This window comes from Phlebotomus argentipes, unplaced genomic scaffold (genome assembly GCF_947086385.1).
Source record: "Phlebotomus argentipes unplaced genomic scaffold, Phlebotomus argentipes genome assembly mitogenome_partial_sequence, whole genome shotgun sequence".
Lineage (NCBI taxonomy): Eukaryota > Metazoa > Arthropoda > Insecta > Diptera > Psychodidae > Phlebotomus > Phlebotomus argentipes.
The window spans coordinates 1-12996 of NW_026776204.1; the positions used below are offsets into that span (position 1 = coordinate 1).

The 12996-nt window shown below is 23.5% G+C and overlaps 7 protein-coding genes across 7 annotated transcripts; 4 read left to right on the forward strand and 3 right to left on the reverse strand.

The window, feature by feature from the left end:
• Nucleotides 1-211: 211 nt before the first annotated feature.
• Nucleotides 212-3747, forward strand: LOC132264539 (NADH-ubiquinone oxidoreductase chain 2-like; the record flags this gene model as incomplete). Its single annotated transcript, XM_059764777.1, is given in 1 exon segment — nt 212-3747. A coding segment is annotated over 1 exon segment (909 nt), but the record flags the coding sequence as incomplete, so codon positions are not given.
• LOC132264533 (cytochrome c oxidase subunit 1-like) lies at nt 1729-3747 on the forward strand. Its single transcript, XM_059764772.1, is given in 1 exon segment — nt 1729-3747. A coding segment is annotated over 1 exon segment (1356 nt). The 3' UTR covers nt 3085-3747.
• A 293-nt stretch (nt 3748-4040) lies between these two features.
• On the forward strand, nt 4041-5512 carry LOC132264536 (ATP synthase subunit a-like). The gene is given in 1 exon segment (XM_059764775.1): nt 4041-5512. A coding segment is annotated over 1 exon segment (678 nt). The 3' UTR covers nt 4719-5512.
• Nucleotides 5513-6406: 894 nt separating this feature from the next.
• LOC132264535 (NADH-ubiquinone oxidoreductase chain 5-like) lies at nt 6407-8114 on the reverse strand. Its single transcript, XM_059764774.1, is given in 1 exon segment — nt 6407-8114. A coding segment is annotated over 1 exon segment (954 nt). The 5' UTR covers nt 7393-8114; the 3' UTR covers nt 6407-6438.
• An 82-nt stretch (nt 8115-8196) lies between these two features.
• On the reverse strand, nt 8197-10199 carry LOC132264532 (NADH-ubiquinone oxidoreductase chain 4-like). Its single transcript, XM_059764771.1, is given in 2 exon segments — nt 8197-9390; nt 10192-10199. Coding segments are annotated over 2 exon segments (990 nt in total). The 3' UTR covers nt 8197-8408.
• On the forward strand, nt 9884-11649 carry LOC132264534 (cytochrome b-like). The gene is given in 1 exon segment (XM_059764773.1): nt 9884-11649. A coding segment is annotated over 1 exon segment (1170 nt). The 5' UTR covers nt 9884-10454; the 3' UTR covers nt 11625-11649.
• A 75-nt stretch (nt 11650-11724) lies between these two features.
• On the reverse strand, nt 11725-12667 carry LOC132264537 (NADH-ubiquinone oxidoreductase chain 1-like; the record flags this gene model as incomplete). Its single annotated transcript, XM_059764776.1, is given in 1 exon segment — nt 11725-12667. A coding segment is annotated over 1 exon segment (872 nt), but the record flags the coding sequence as incomplete, so codon positions are not given.
• Nucleotides 12668-12996: the final 329 nt, after the last annotated feature.

A 12996-nucleotide genomic window follows, 5' to 3' on the forward strand; every position in this document is an offset into this window, starting at 1 on the left:
AATAAGTTGCCTGATAAAAAGGATTATTTTGATAGAATAAATTATATGAAATCTTTCATACTTATTAACCCTACATTTAATAGAATCAAACTATTTCTAAAAATATCAAAAATTTTTATGCTTCATACATTAAAACGTAAAAGATAAGCTAATTAAGCTAATAGGTTCATACCCTATTTATAAAGGTTAATCCCTTTTCTTTTAAATTAAATTTAATCCTTCAAAATCTTTATTTATATTTATATTAATTATTAGAATTTTAATTACATTATCTTCAAACTCTTGATTAGGGATTTGAATAGGCCTAGAAATAAATTTATTATCTTTTATTCCCCTAATAATCGATAACAAAAACTCTTATTCTAGAGAAGCCGCTCTAAAATATTTCTTAACTCAAACAATAGCTTCTTCAATTTTTCTTTTTTCAATTATTTTTTTTTTAAATTTAAAAACTATTAATTTTAATATTTGAAATTATTCTACTTGAATTAGCCTCCTTTTCATTAATTTTTCTATATTAATTAAGGCAGGTTCTGCCCCCTTTCATTTTTGATTTCCTTCAGTAATAAACTGTTTATCTTGATTTAATAACTGAATTCTTATAACTTTTCAAAAAATTTCTCCTTTTATTATTATTTTTTATTCATTTAATTTTTATATTAACATAATTAGATTAATTTTATCGCTTTTAATTGGTGCTTTAGGGGGATTTAACCAAACCTCTTTACGAAAAATTATAGCTTACTCTTCAATTAATCATCTAAGATGAATACTTTCTAGAATATTTCACTCTAAAATTTTATGAATAAATTACTTTATATTTTATTTTTTTTTAACAAGCTCAATTATTTTACTATTAAATTTTTTTAATATTTTTTTTATTAATCAATTATTTTTATATTTTAATAAAAATTTAATAATTAAATTTTCTTTATTTTCTCTTTTTTTTTCTTTAAGAGGAATTCCTCCATTTTTAGGATTTTTTCCTAAATGAATAATTATTGAATTTATAATTCATAATAATTTCATTTTTATTTTATTACTTTTAGTCACTATTACTCTTTTAACTTTATATTTTTATCTTCAAATTACTTATTCTGCTTTTTTAATTAATTCATGAAATATAAAATGAAATTTTAAATTTTTAAATTTTAATATTTTTAATTATCAAAATTTATATATATATATTATTATATTTATTTCAATTTTTGGTTTAATTATAATTTCAATTTTTTTTAACTAAGATTTTAAGTTAAAAAAAACTAATAACCTTCAAAGTTATCATTAAAAAAGATTTAAATCTTATATATAATAATATATAAAGTTTTAATATTATTTAATAATATACCATTAAATTTGCAATTTAATATCATTTTTGAATATAAAACTTATATTATTAATTAAAGAATTAAAAAATTCATTTATAGATTTACAATCTACCGCCTAACTTCAGCCATTTAATCGCGACAATGATTATTTTCAACAAATCATAAAGATATTGGTACATTATATTTTATTTTTGGAGCTTGAGCTAGAATAATTGGAACTTCTCTTAGAATTTTAATTCGAGCTGAACTAGGTCATCCAGGATCATTAATTGGAAACGACCAAATTTATAATGTTGTTGTTACTGCACATGCCTTTATTATAATTTTTTTTATAGTTATACCAATTATAATTGGAGGATTTGGTAACTGACTAATTCCTCTAATATTAGGAGCCCCAGATATGGCCTTTCCTCGTATAAATAACATAAGATTTTGACTTCTTCCCCCCTCTTTATCTTTATTATTAACAAGAAGAATAGTTGAAATAGGGGCAGGAACAGGATGAACTGTTTATCCTCCTTTATCTAGAAATATTGCCCATGCAGGAGCTTCTGTTGACTTAGCTATTTTTTCTCTTCATCTAGCCGGAATTTCCTCAATTTTAGGAGCCGTAAACTTTATTACCACAATTATTAATATACGAACAACAGGAATCTCTTTTGATCGAATATCTCTTTTTACTTGATCTGTTATAATTACAGCAGTTCTATTACTTCTATCTCTCCCTGTTCTAGCAGGAGCTATTACTATATTATTAACAGATCGAAACCTAAATACATCTTTTTTTGATCCTGCTGGAGGAGGAGACCCAATTTTATATCAACATTTATTTTGATTTTTTGGCCACCCTGAAGTCTATATTTTAATTTTACCAGGATTCGGAATAATTTCTCACATTATTAGAAACGAAAGAGGTAAAAAAGAAACATTTGGAACTTTAGGAATAATTTACGCTATACTAGCAATTGGACTTCTTGGTTTTATTGTTTGAGCACATCATATATTTACTGTTGGAATAGATGTTGATACCCGAGCTTATTTTACTTCTGCAACTATAATTATTGCAGTTCCTACAGGAATTAAAATTTTTAGTTGATTAGCAACAATCCATGGATATCAATTATCATATTCTCCTTCTTTATTATGAGCATTAGGTTTTATTTTTTTATTTACTGTTGGTGGATTAACAGGAGTTATTTTAGCAAATTCTTCTATTGATATTATTCTTCACGATACATATTATGTTGTTGCTCATTTTCACTATGTATTATCTATAGGGGCTGTATTTGCTATTATAGGAGGGTTTATTCACTGATATCCTTTATTTTCAGGGTTTAACATAAACTCATATCTTTTAAAAATTCAATTTTCAATTATATTTCTAGGAGTAAATTTAACCTTTTTCCCTCAACATTTTCTTGGATTAGCAGGAATACCTCGACGATACTCAGACTATCCAGATATTTATACCTCATGAAATATAATCTCTACTCTTGGTTCATCAATTTCTCTTTTAAGAATTATACTATTTATTTATATTATTTGAAAAAGAATAATTTCATACAATCAAATAATTTTTCCTATTCAAATTAACTCATCATTAGAATGATTTCATAACATTCCTCCAGCAGAACATTCATATTCTGAATTACCTATTTTATATAATTATCTAATATGGCAGATTAGTGCAATGAATTTAAGCTTCATATATAAAGAACCTCTTTTATTAGAAAATGGCAACATGATCAAACCTTAACCTTCAAGATAGAGCATCTCCTTTAATAGAACAACTTATTTTTTTTCATGACCACACTCTTATAATTTTAGTTATAATTACTATATTAATCAGATATCTAATAATTATATTATTTTTTAATTATTTTACAAATAAATTTCTCTTATCAGGACAAATAATTGAAATTATCTGAACAATTATCCCTGCAATTATTCTTCTATTCATTGCCTTCCCTTCACTTCGTCTTCTTTATCTTTTAGATGAAATTAACTCTCCTTCAATTTCTTTAAAAACAATCGGACATCAATGATATTGAAGTTATGAATATTCAGACTTCAAAATAATTGAATTCGACTCTTATATAATTCCTAATAATGAACTTAATAATTTTAACTTTCGATTACTTGATGTAGATAATCGAATTATCCTTCCTATAAAATCTCAAATTCGAATTATTGTATCTGCAACTGATGTTCTTCACTCTTGAACAATTCCATCATTAGGAGTAAAAATCGATGCTTCCCCTGGACGATTAAATCAAACAAATTTTTTAATCTATCGTCCAGGCTTATTCTATGGCCAATGTTCAGAAATTTGCGGAACTAATCATAGTTTTATACCTATTGTAATTGAAGCAATTAAATTAAATTACTTTATAAACTGATTAAAAAACTATAACTAATCCATTAGATAGCTTAAAGTAAGCAAGGGTCTCTTAAACCTTAAAATAGTAAACTAACGCCTACTTCTAATGAAAAAATTAGTTAAATTATAACATTAGTTTGTCAATCTAAAATTATTTTAATAAAATATTTTTTAATCCCACAAATAGCCCCTATTATATGAACATGAATATTTTGTTTTTTTTTATTAATTTATTTACTATTTAATATTATTAATTATTTTTCGTTTTTATATCAACCTAATAACCTAACCTCTTCTATTAAACCTACCTTGTCTCATACAATTAATTGAAAATGATAAGTAATTTATTTTCTGTTTTCGATCCTTCAACAACTATTTTTAATTTTTCTTTAAATTGAATAAGAGTTTTAATTGGATTATTATTTATCCCCTCTATATTTTGAAGATCTCCTTCCCGATATCAAATTATTTGAAATAAAATTATACTAACTTTAAATAATGAATTTAACTCTCTATTAGGTAATAAAAAACACCTAGGAAGAACTTTTTTATTTATTTCCCTTTTTTCTTTTATTTTATTTAATAATCTTCTTGGTCTTTTCCCATATATTTTTACCTCAACAAGTCATTTAATCTTAACACTAACTTTAGCCCTACCTCTTTGATTAAGATTTATACTATTTGGTTGAATTAACCACACCCAACATATATTCTCCCATTTAGTTCCTCAAGGAACCCCTTCCATTTTAATACCTTTCATAGTAATTATTGAATCAATTAGAAATATAATTCGACCAGGAACCTTAGCTATTCGATTAATAGCAAATATAATTGCAGGTCATCTATTAATAACCCTCTTAGGTAATACTGGACCTACAATGCCTATTATTATAATTTCTTTATTACTAATCGTTCAAATTGCTTTATTAACATTAGAAACAGCTGTATCAATAATTCAATCCTATGTTTTTGCTGTTTTAAGTACTCTTTACTCTAGAGAAGTAATTTAATGACAACTCATGCAAATCACCCATTTCATTTAGTTGATTATAGCCCATGACCACTAACTGGAGCAATTGGAGCAATAACTTTAGTATCAGGATTAATTATATGATTTCATCAATATAGTTTAATTTTATTTATTTTAGGTAATATTATCACACTATTAACAATATTTCAATGATGACGAGATATTACTCGAGAAGGTACATTTCAAGGCCTTCACTCAATCCCTGTAACATTAGGATTACGATGAGGAATAATCTTATTTATTATTTCTGAAATTTTTTTCTTTATTTCTTTTTTTTGAGCCTTTTTTCATAGTAGACTATCTCCTACAATTGAACTTGGATCAAAGTGACCTCCCTTAGGTATTAATCCTTTTAATGCTTTCCAAATTCCCCTCTTAAATACAGCTATCCTCCTTGCTTCTGGTGTAACTGTAACTTGAGCTCACCATAGCCTACTATCAAAAATACATTCACAAACTTTCCAAAGATTAATATTAACAATCATTTTAGGTATTTATTTTACATCCTTACAAGCCTATGAATACCTTGAAGCCCCTTTCACAATTGCTGATAATATTTATGGATCAACATTTTTTATAGCAACCGGATTTCATGGTCTTCATGTTCTTATTGGAACTACATTTTTATGTATCTGTCTAATTCGTCATCAACAAAATCATTTTTCAAAAAACCATCATTTTGGGTTTGAAGCTGCTGCTTGATACTGACATTTTGTTGATATTGTTTGATTATTCCTTTACATCTCAATTTATTGATGAGGAAACTAATAATTATTTATATAGTATAAAAAGTACAATTGACTTCCAATCAAAAAGCCTATAAATTTAGTATAAATAATTTTTTCATTAATAACCACCTTAATTATAATTTTTATTATTAGAAACCTAGTTATAATAATTACATTATTACTATCAAAAAAAATAGTGATAAATCGAGAAAAAATGTCTCCTTTTGAATGTGGGTTTGACCCTAAAACAACCCCTCGAATTCCTTTTTCTATTCAATTTTACTTAATCGGTATTATTTTCTTAATCTTCGATATTGAAATTGCTCTTCTTTTACCAATAATCCTATCTTTTCAAATCTCTAATCTTCTAATTTGAATAAGAACTAGTATTATATTCTTATTAATTTTAATTATTGGTCTTTTTCATGAATGAAAACAAGGAGCATTAAATTGAAATTTTTAAACTACAGGAATATAGTTAATTATAACATTTAAATTGCAATTAAAAAGTATTGAAAATCAATTATTCTTAATAATTATATAAATATTATAATATATATATATATAAAGCAATTGTGCAATTAGTTTCGACCTAACAAAATGATTTATTTAAATCTATATATATACTATAATTAATTGAAACCAAAAAGAGGTATATTACTGTTAATAATATTATTGAAAAATTTTTCCAATTAAAAAGAAATGATGTTCAAAAAAAAGCTGCTAACTTTTATTTTAATGGTTTAATTCCATTTATTTCTTTTTAAAAATATTCTTATAACTTATTTATATATATATAAATATTAAATATAATATGTTTATATAGTTTAAAAAAAACATTATATTTTCAATATAAAAATAAATTAATTTTATAAATTATTTAAAGATAAAATATCACCTTAATATCTTCAATATTCTGCTCTAATTTAAGCTATTTAAATAATTAAATAAAACTAAAAATAAAATAAAAAATCATATAACTATTAATAATAAATAAATTTTTAAATAATTATATTGTATTTTTTCAATATAAAAAGAACTATTTAAAATAATTTTATAAATATTTAACCCTCCTCAATACTCTCTTCATCCATAATCTAAATTCTTAATTAAATAAAACCCCAAATTTAAACTTATTTTTCTAACACCTAAAGTAGACAAACTTGGCAAAAATCATATTCTTCCCAAATATCACTTTATATAAACTAATTTAAAATAATTACAATATAAAACTAACTTAATTAATGAAATTATATAACCAATTACTCCTCCTATAATACATCTCTCTAAAGTTAACAATTTTAACTTTAAAGGTAAATAAATTAAATAAGGTTTTATAAATATTAACCATCTTAATAAACTTCCCCCAATAACTACCATTATTAATAATAAAAACATTCTTTTTACTATATAAACCCCTCTATCTATAATTAAAAATATTGAAAATATCTTTATATCTCCTCTTAATAAATAAAAAACTAATCGAAAAGTATATGATACTGTTAACCCGGTTGAAACAATTACTATAATAAATATTACTAAATTAAAATTATTTATATAAATAATTTCTAAAATTAAATCCTTTGAATAAAATCCGGCTAAAAAGGGAAACCCACATAAAGCTAATCTCGCAATTCTAATACTTATAACTGAAAAAGGTATAAAATTTACTAAACCCCCTATAAACCGAATATCTTGATTATTAAATATATTATGAATAACCCCTCCTGCACATATAAATAATAAAGCCTTAAATAATGCATGAGTCAATAAATGAAAAAATGCCAATTCTTTAAATCCAAAAGAAAAAATTATTATTATTAAACCCAACTGTCTAAGAGTCGATAAAGCAATAATCTTCTTTAAATCAAACTCAAACATAGCCCCTAACCCTGCTATTAATATTGTTACTCTTGAAATTAACATCAATAAATTAATAATTCATAAATTTAATATTAAATCTCTAAATCGAATTATCAAATATACGCCCGCAGTTACTAATGTTGATGAATGAACTAAAGCAGAAACTGGAGTAGGAGCCGCCATAGCTGCAGGTAATCAAGAAGAAAAAGGAATCTGAGCTCTTTTTGTTATAGCAGCTAATATAACTAATCCCCCAATAATTATTATCTCCCAATCGCTTTTTAATATTCTTAAATAAAAAATATAATTTCATCTCCCATAATTTAATATTCAAGAAATTGCTAATAAAAAAGCTACATCCCCTAAACGATTAGATAAAGCAGTTAATATCCCAGCATTATAAGATTTAATATTCTGAAAATAAATTACTAAACAATACGAAATTAATCCTAATCCATCTCAACCTAACAAAATAGAAATTAAATTTGGACTAAAAATTAATAATAATATTGATCTAACAAATAATAAAACTAAAATAATAAATCGATTTATATTTATATCTCCTCTTATATAATCCTTTCTATAAAAAATTACTATTCTAGAAATAAATAAAACAAAAGCACTAAATATCAATCTCATTCAATCAAAAATTAATGTTATAAAAACTCCAACTCTATTATAACTAATAACTTCTCACTCAATAAAATATCTATAATTACAATTTAATAAAACTAAAGAATAAAAAAATAATATTAATCTAAAACTAAATAAAATTACAAATCTTATAATACAAATTGATATATATTTAATAATTTAAAATATTCTATATATCTTTGACACCACAAATCAATATTTTTAATTAAACTATTTAAATAAATTAAAAAAAAATAATCAACCTTTATAATTATTAAATTTAAAGGTAATCAATGTAAAAATATTAATATATATTCACGAATAAAACCTGAAAAACTTCCATATTCTACTAAAAACTTACCATGTTGACTATAAGAATATAAATACAATGTATATGCTGCTCCTAAAAAAGAAATAAAAAATAATAATCATATTCTCATTACTGATCATCTTACTAATCTATTTAATAAACTAATCTCGCCTAATAAATTTAATGAAGGAGGAGCTGCTATATTCATAATACTTAATAAAAATCATCATATACTTATTCTTGGTATAACAGATAATAAACCTCGATTAATAAATAATCTTCGTCTTATTGTTCGCTCATAAACTAAATTAGCTAAACAAAATAAACCAGATGAACACAACCCATGAGCAATTATCATACTAAATCCTCCCATTATTCCTCAACTCTTTATTGTTATTAAACCTCCTACTACAATACCCATGTGAACAATAGAAGAATAAGCAATTAATAATTTTATATCTGTTTGACATAAACATAACAATCTTACTAATACTCCCCCTAATAATCTAACTCTAACCCATCAATATCTTAAAGATACACCTAATCTCTGAACAATTATTAACACACGAAATAAACCATATCCTCCTAACTTTAATAAAACTCCAGCTAAAATTATCGAACCAGCAACAGGAGCCTCAACATGAGCTTTTGGTAACCATAAATGAACTAAAAATATAGGTATCTTTACCAAAAAAGCTATAATTAAACTAATATATAAATAAATTCTAAAACTACTGCTTAAATTAAAAAAAAAAAAATCTAATGAACCATAAATTTTATATAAATAAAAAATTCTCAACAATAAAGGTAAAGAAGCTAATAATGTATAAAATAAAATATAAACCCCTGCCTGTAAACGCTCAGGCTGATACCCTCATCCTAAAATTAAAAAAAAAGTTGGAATTAAACTTCTCTCAAAAAATAAATAAAATATAAATATATTTATAGATATAAATGTTAAAACTAAAAATATTAATAAAATAACTAATAAAAATATAAATAAACTCTCCTGCTTTTTATAAAAATTCAACTTTTCTCTTGCTATTATTATTAAACCACTAATTCAACAACTTAAAATAATCAAACCAAAAGATAAAAAATCAACCCCTAAAAAATATCTTAAATTTATTCAATGCCCTCTATTAACTAAACCTAATAAAACTAAAAACACTAAAAAAAATATACAATTATGAACCAATCAATATATTTTTTTATTTAAACATAAAAATAATAAAAATAAAATAAATATAAATAATTTTAACATTATAAAACATTAATAGATTGAAAATAATCATTCCCATGTGATCGAACAAGAATTACTAAAACTGAAAGACCTAAAACCCCCTCACAAACTCTAAAAGTTAAAAAAATAACTCTAAAATAATTTTCATAATTAAAATTCATTAAATATAAAACTAAATATAAAAATAAACTCAATACAATAAACTCTAAACTTAATAATATAGATAATAAATGCTTTTGATTAGATACAAAAACTCCAAGTCCTCTAAAAAAAAGAAATCAAGAAATAAATCAATAATATATTTCCATTAGTTTTAATAGTTTAAAAAAAACACTGGTCTTGTAAATCAAAATTAAATTAAAATTTTTAAAACTTCAGAAAAAATTTTACAACTATCTTTAATCTCCAAAATTAATATTTTATTTAAACTATTTTCTGAAATATTAAATATAATATTTTCCTTTATAACTATTTTAACCTCTATTACCTTCTTCCTAATAACCCATCCATTAGCTATAAGATTATTATTAATTCTTCAAACTATATGAATTATATTAATAATTGGAACAATAATAAAAACTTTTTGATTCTCATACATCTTATTTTTAACCTTTATTGGAGGAATATTAATTTTATTTATTTATATTACTTCTCTAGCTTCAAATGAAATATTTACCTCTTCATCAAAAACTCTCATTATAATAATATTTATTATCTTTTTTTTACTTATCTATACTATAATCATTGATAAACTACCCTTTAATTATATAACCAATAATTACGAAATAAACTCATTTGAAAACCAAACTATTCTTTTTAAAGAAAATTTACTTAATTTAAACAAATTATATAATTTCCCAATTAATTATATCATACTACTAATAATCACATATCTATTATTAACATTAATTATTATTGTAAAAATCACTAAATTCAATAATGGCCCTTTACGAAAAACTTTTTAAAATAATTTTAAATCATAATAAACTAATGAAAATACCTATTCGAAAAAATCATCCATTAATAAAAATTATAAATAATGCTTTAATCGATCTTCCAGCTCCTATCAATATCTCTACTTGATGAAACTTTGGGTCCCTCCTAGGATTATGTTTAACAATCCAAATTATTACAGGACTATTCCTAGCAATACACTACTCAGCTAATATTGAAATCGCTTTTAATAGTGTAAATCATATTTATCGAGATGTTAATTTCGGGTGACTAATCCGATCTTTACATGCAAATGGAGCATCTTTTTTCTTTATTTGTATTTATTTACATATTGGTCGAGGAATTTATTATAATTCATATCTTTTTATTCCAACATGAACAATTGGTGTTTTAATTTTATTTATTACTATAGGAACAGCCTTTATAGGATATGTGCTTCCATGAGGTCAAATATCATTTTGAGGGGCTACTGTTATTACAAACCTATTATCAGCTATTCCATATATAGGAAATACCTTAGTTCAATGAATTTGAGGAGGATTTGCTGTTGATAATGCAACTTTAACTCGATTTTTTTCTTTTCATTTTTTATTTCCATTTATTATTATTGCTATAGTTATAATTCACCTCCTCCTATTACACCAAACTGGCTCTAATAATCCCTTAGGATTAAACAGAAATATAGATAAAATTCCATTTCACCCATACTATTCATTTAAGGATTTAATTGGCTTTATTATTATACTAATATTATTAACTATTCTATCTATTCTATTTCCTTACTACCTAGGAGATCCTGATAATTTTATTCCTGCTAATCCATTAGTAACTCCCCCCCATATTCAACCTGAATGATACTTCCTATTTGCTTATGCCATCCTTCGTTCAATTCCAAACAAATTAGGAGGTGTAATTGCTTTAATTATATCAATTGCTATTTTATTTATTTTACCAATTATTCACATAAATAAATCTCAAGGTATACAATTTTATCCAATTAATCAATCTTTATTTTGATATATAATCATTATAATTATTCTCCTTACATGAATTGGAGCTCGTCCTGTTGAAATCCCATATATCATTACAGGACAAATTTTAACAATTTTATATTTCTTATATTTTATCATAAATTCCTTAATTTCATCATTATGAGACAAACTTTTAAACTATTAACTAAGTTAATAAGCTAAAAGCAATTGTTTTGAAAACATTAGATAGAAAATAAAATTTCTATTAACTTTACTAAAATTAATTATATAAAAATAATATTTTCATACTAATAAAATAAATAATTAAAAACAAAGAAATAGGTAAATATCTTTTTCATACTAAATATATTAATTTATCATAACGATACCGAGGTAATGTCCCTCGTACCCAAATAAATAAATAAGCAATCAATACTAATTTAAAATAAAATAATATACTAAAAATATCTCCCCCTAAAAAAATCAAAACATAAACTATTCTCATAAACAAAATTCTTCTATACTCAGCCAAAAAAATTATAGCAAACCCTCCTCCTCCATATTCTACATTAAATCCAGAAACAAGCTCTGACTCTCCTTCTGCAAAATCAAAAGGAGTTCGATTTGTTTCTGCTAATATTCTCGAAAATAACATTAAACCTAAAGGAATTATTAAAAAAATAAATCAAATATTCTCTTGATAAATTAAAAACCCTAAAAAATTAAATCTATTAATTAAAAAAATAAATGATAAAATCAATAAAATTAATCTTACCTCATAAGAAATAGTCTGAGCAACTGCTCGCAATCCACCTAATATCGCATAATTTGAATTTGAAGACCAACCAGCTAATATAACTGTGTAAACCCCTAAACCTATACATCTAAAAAAAAATAATACCCCTAATCTAAAAGAATATAATTTCACTCATAATGGAATACAAGCCCATACAAATAATCTCAAAAATAAAGCAAAAACAGGAGAAAAATAATATAATCAATAATTAGAAACTATTAAATAAACATGCTCCTTAGTAAATAATTTAATAGCATCACTAAAAGGCTGAAAAATCCCAATAAATCCAACTTTATTTGGTCCTTTACGAATTTGAATATAACCCAAAACCTTACGCTCCAACAAAGTTAAAAAGGCAACTCCTACTAAAACACAAATAATTAATAATAAACTTCCTAATATTGGAATAATAATATCTAAAAAATAAATTACTATTTATAATTTAAATTATATAAATTAAATTCTAAATTTAATGCATTTTTCTGCCAAAATAGTCTTTATTGTATCATTAATTAATATTAAACAAATTATAAACAAAATAAAATTATTTTATATTTAATCCTTTCGTACTAAAATATAATATTTAATTTAAAGATAGAAACTGACCTGGCTTACGCCGGTCTAAACTCAAATCATGTAAAATTTTAAAAGTCGAACAGACTTTATACTTTAAACTTCTGCACCTAAAATATATTTTAATTCAACATCGAGGTCGCAACCAATTTTATCAATATGAACTCTCAAAAACTATTACGCTGTT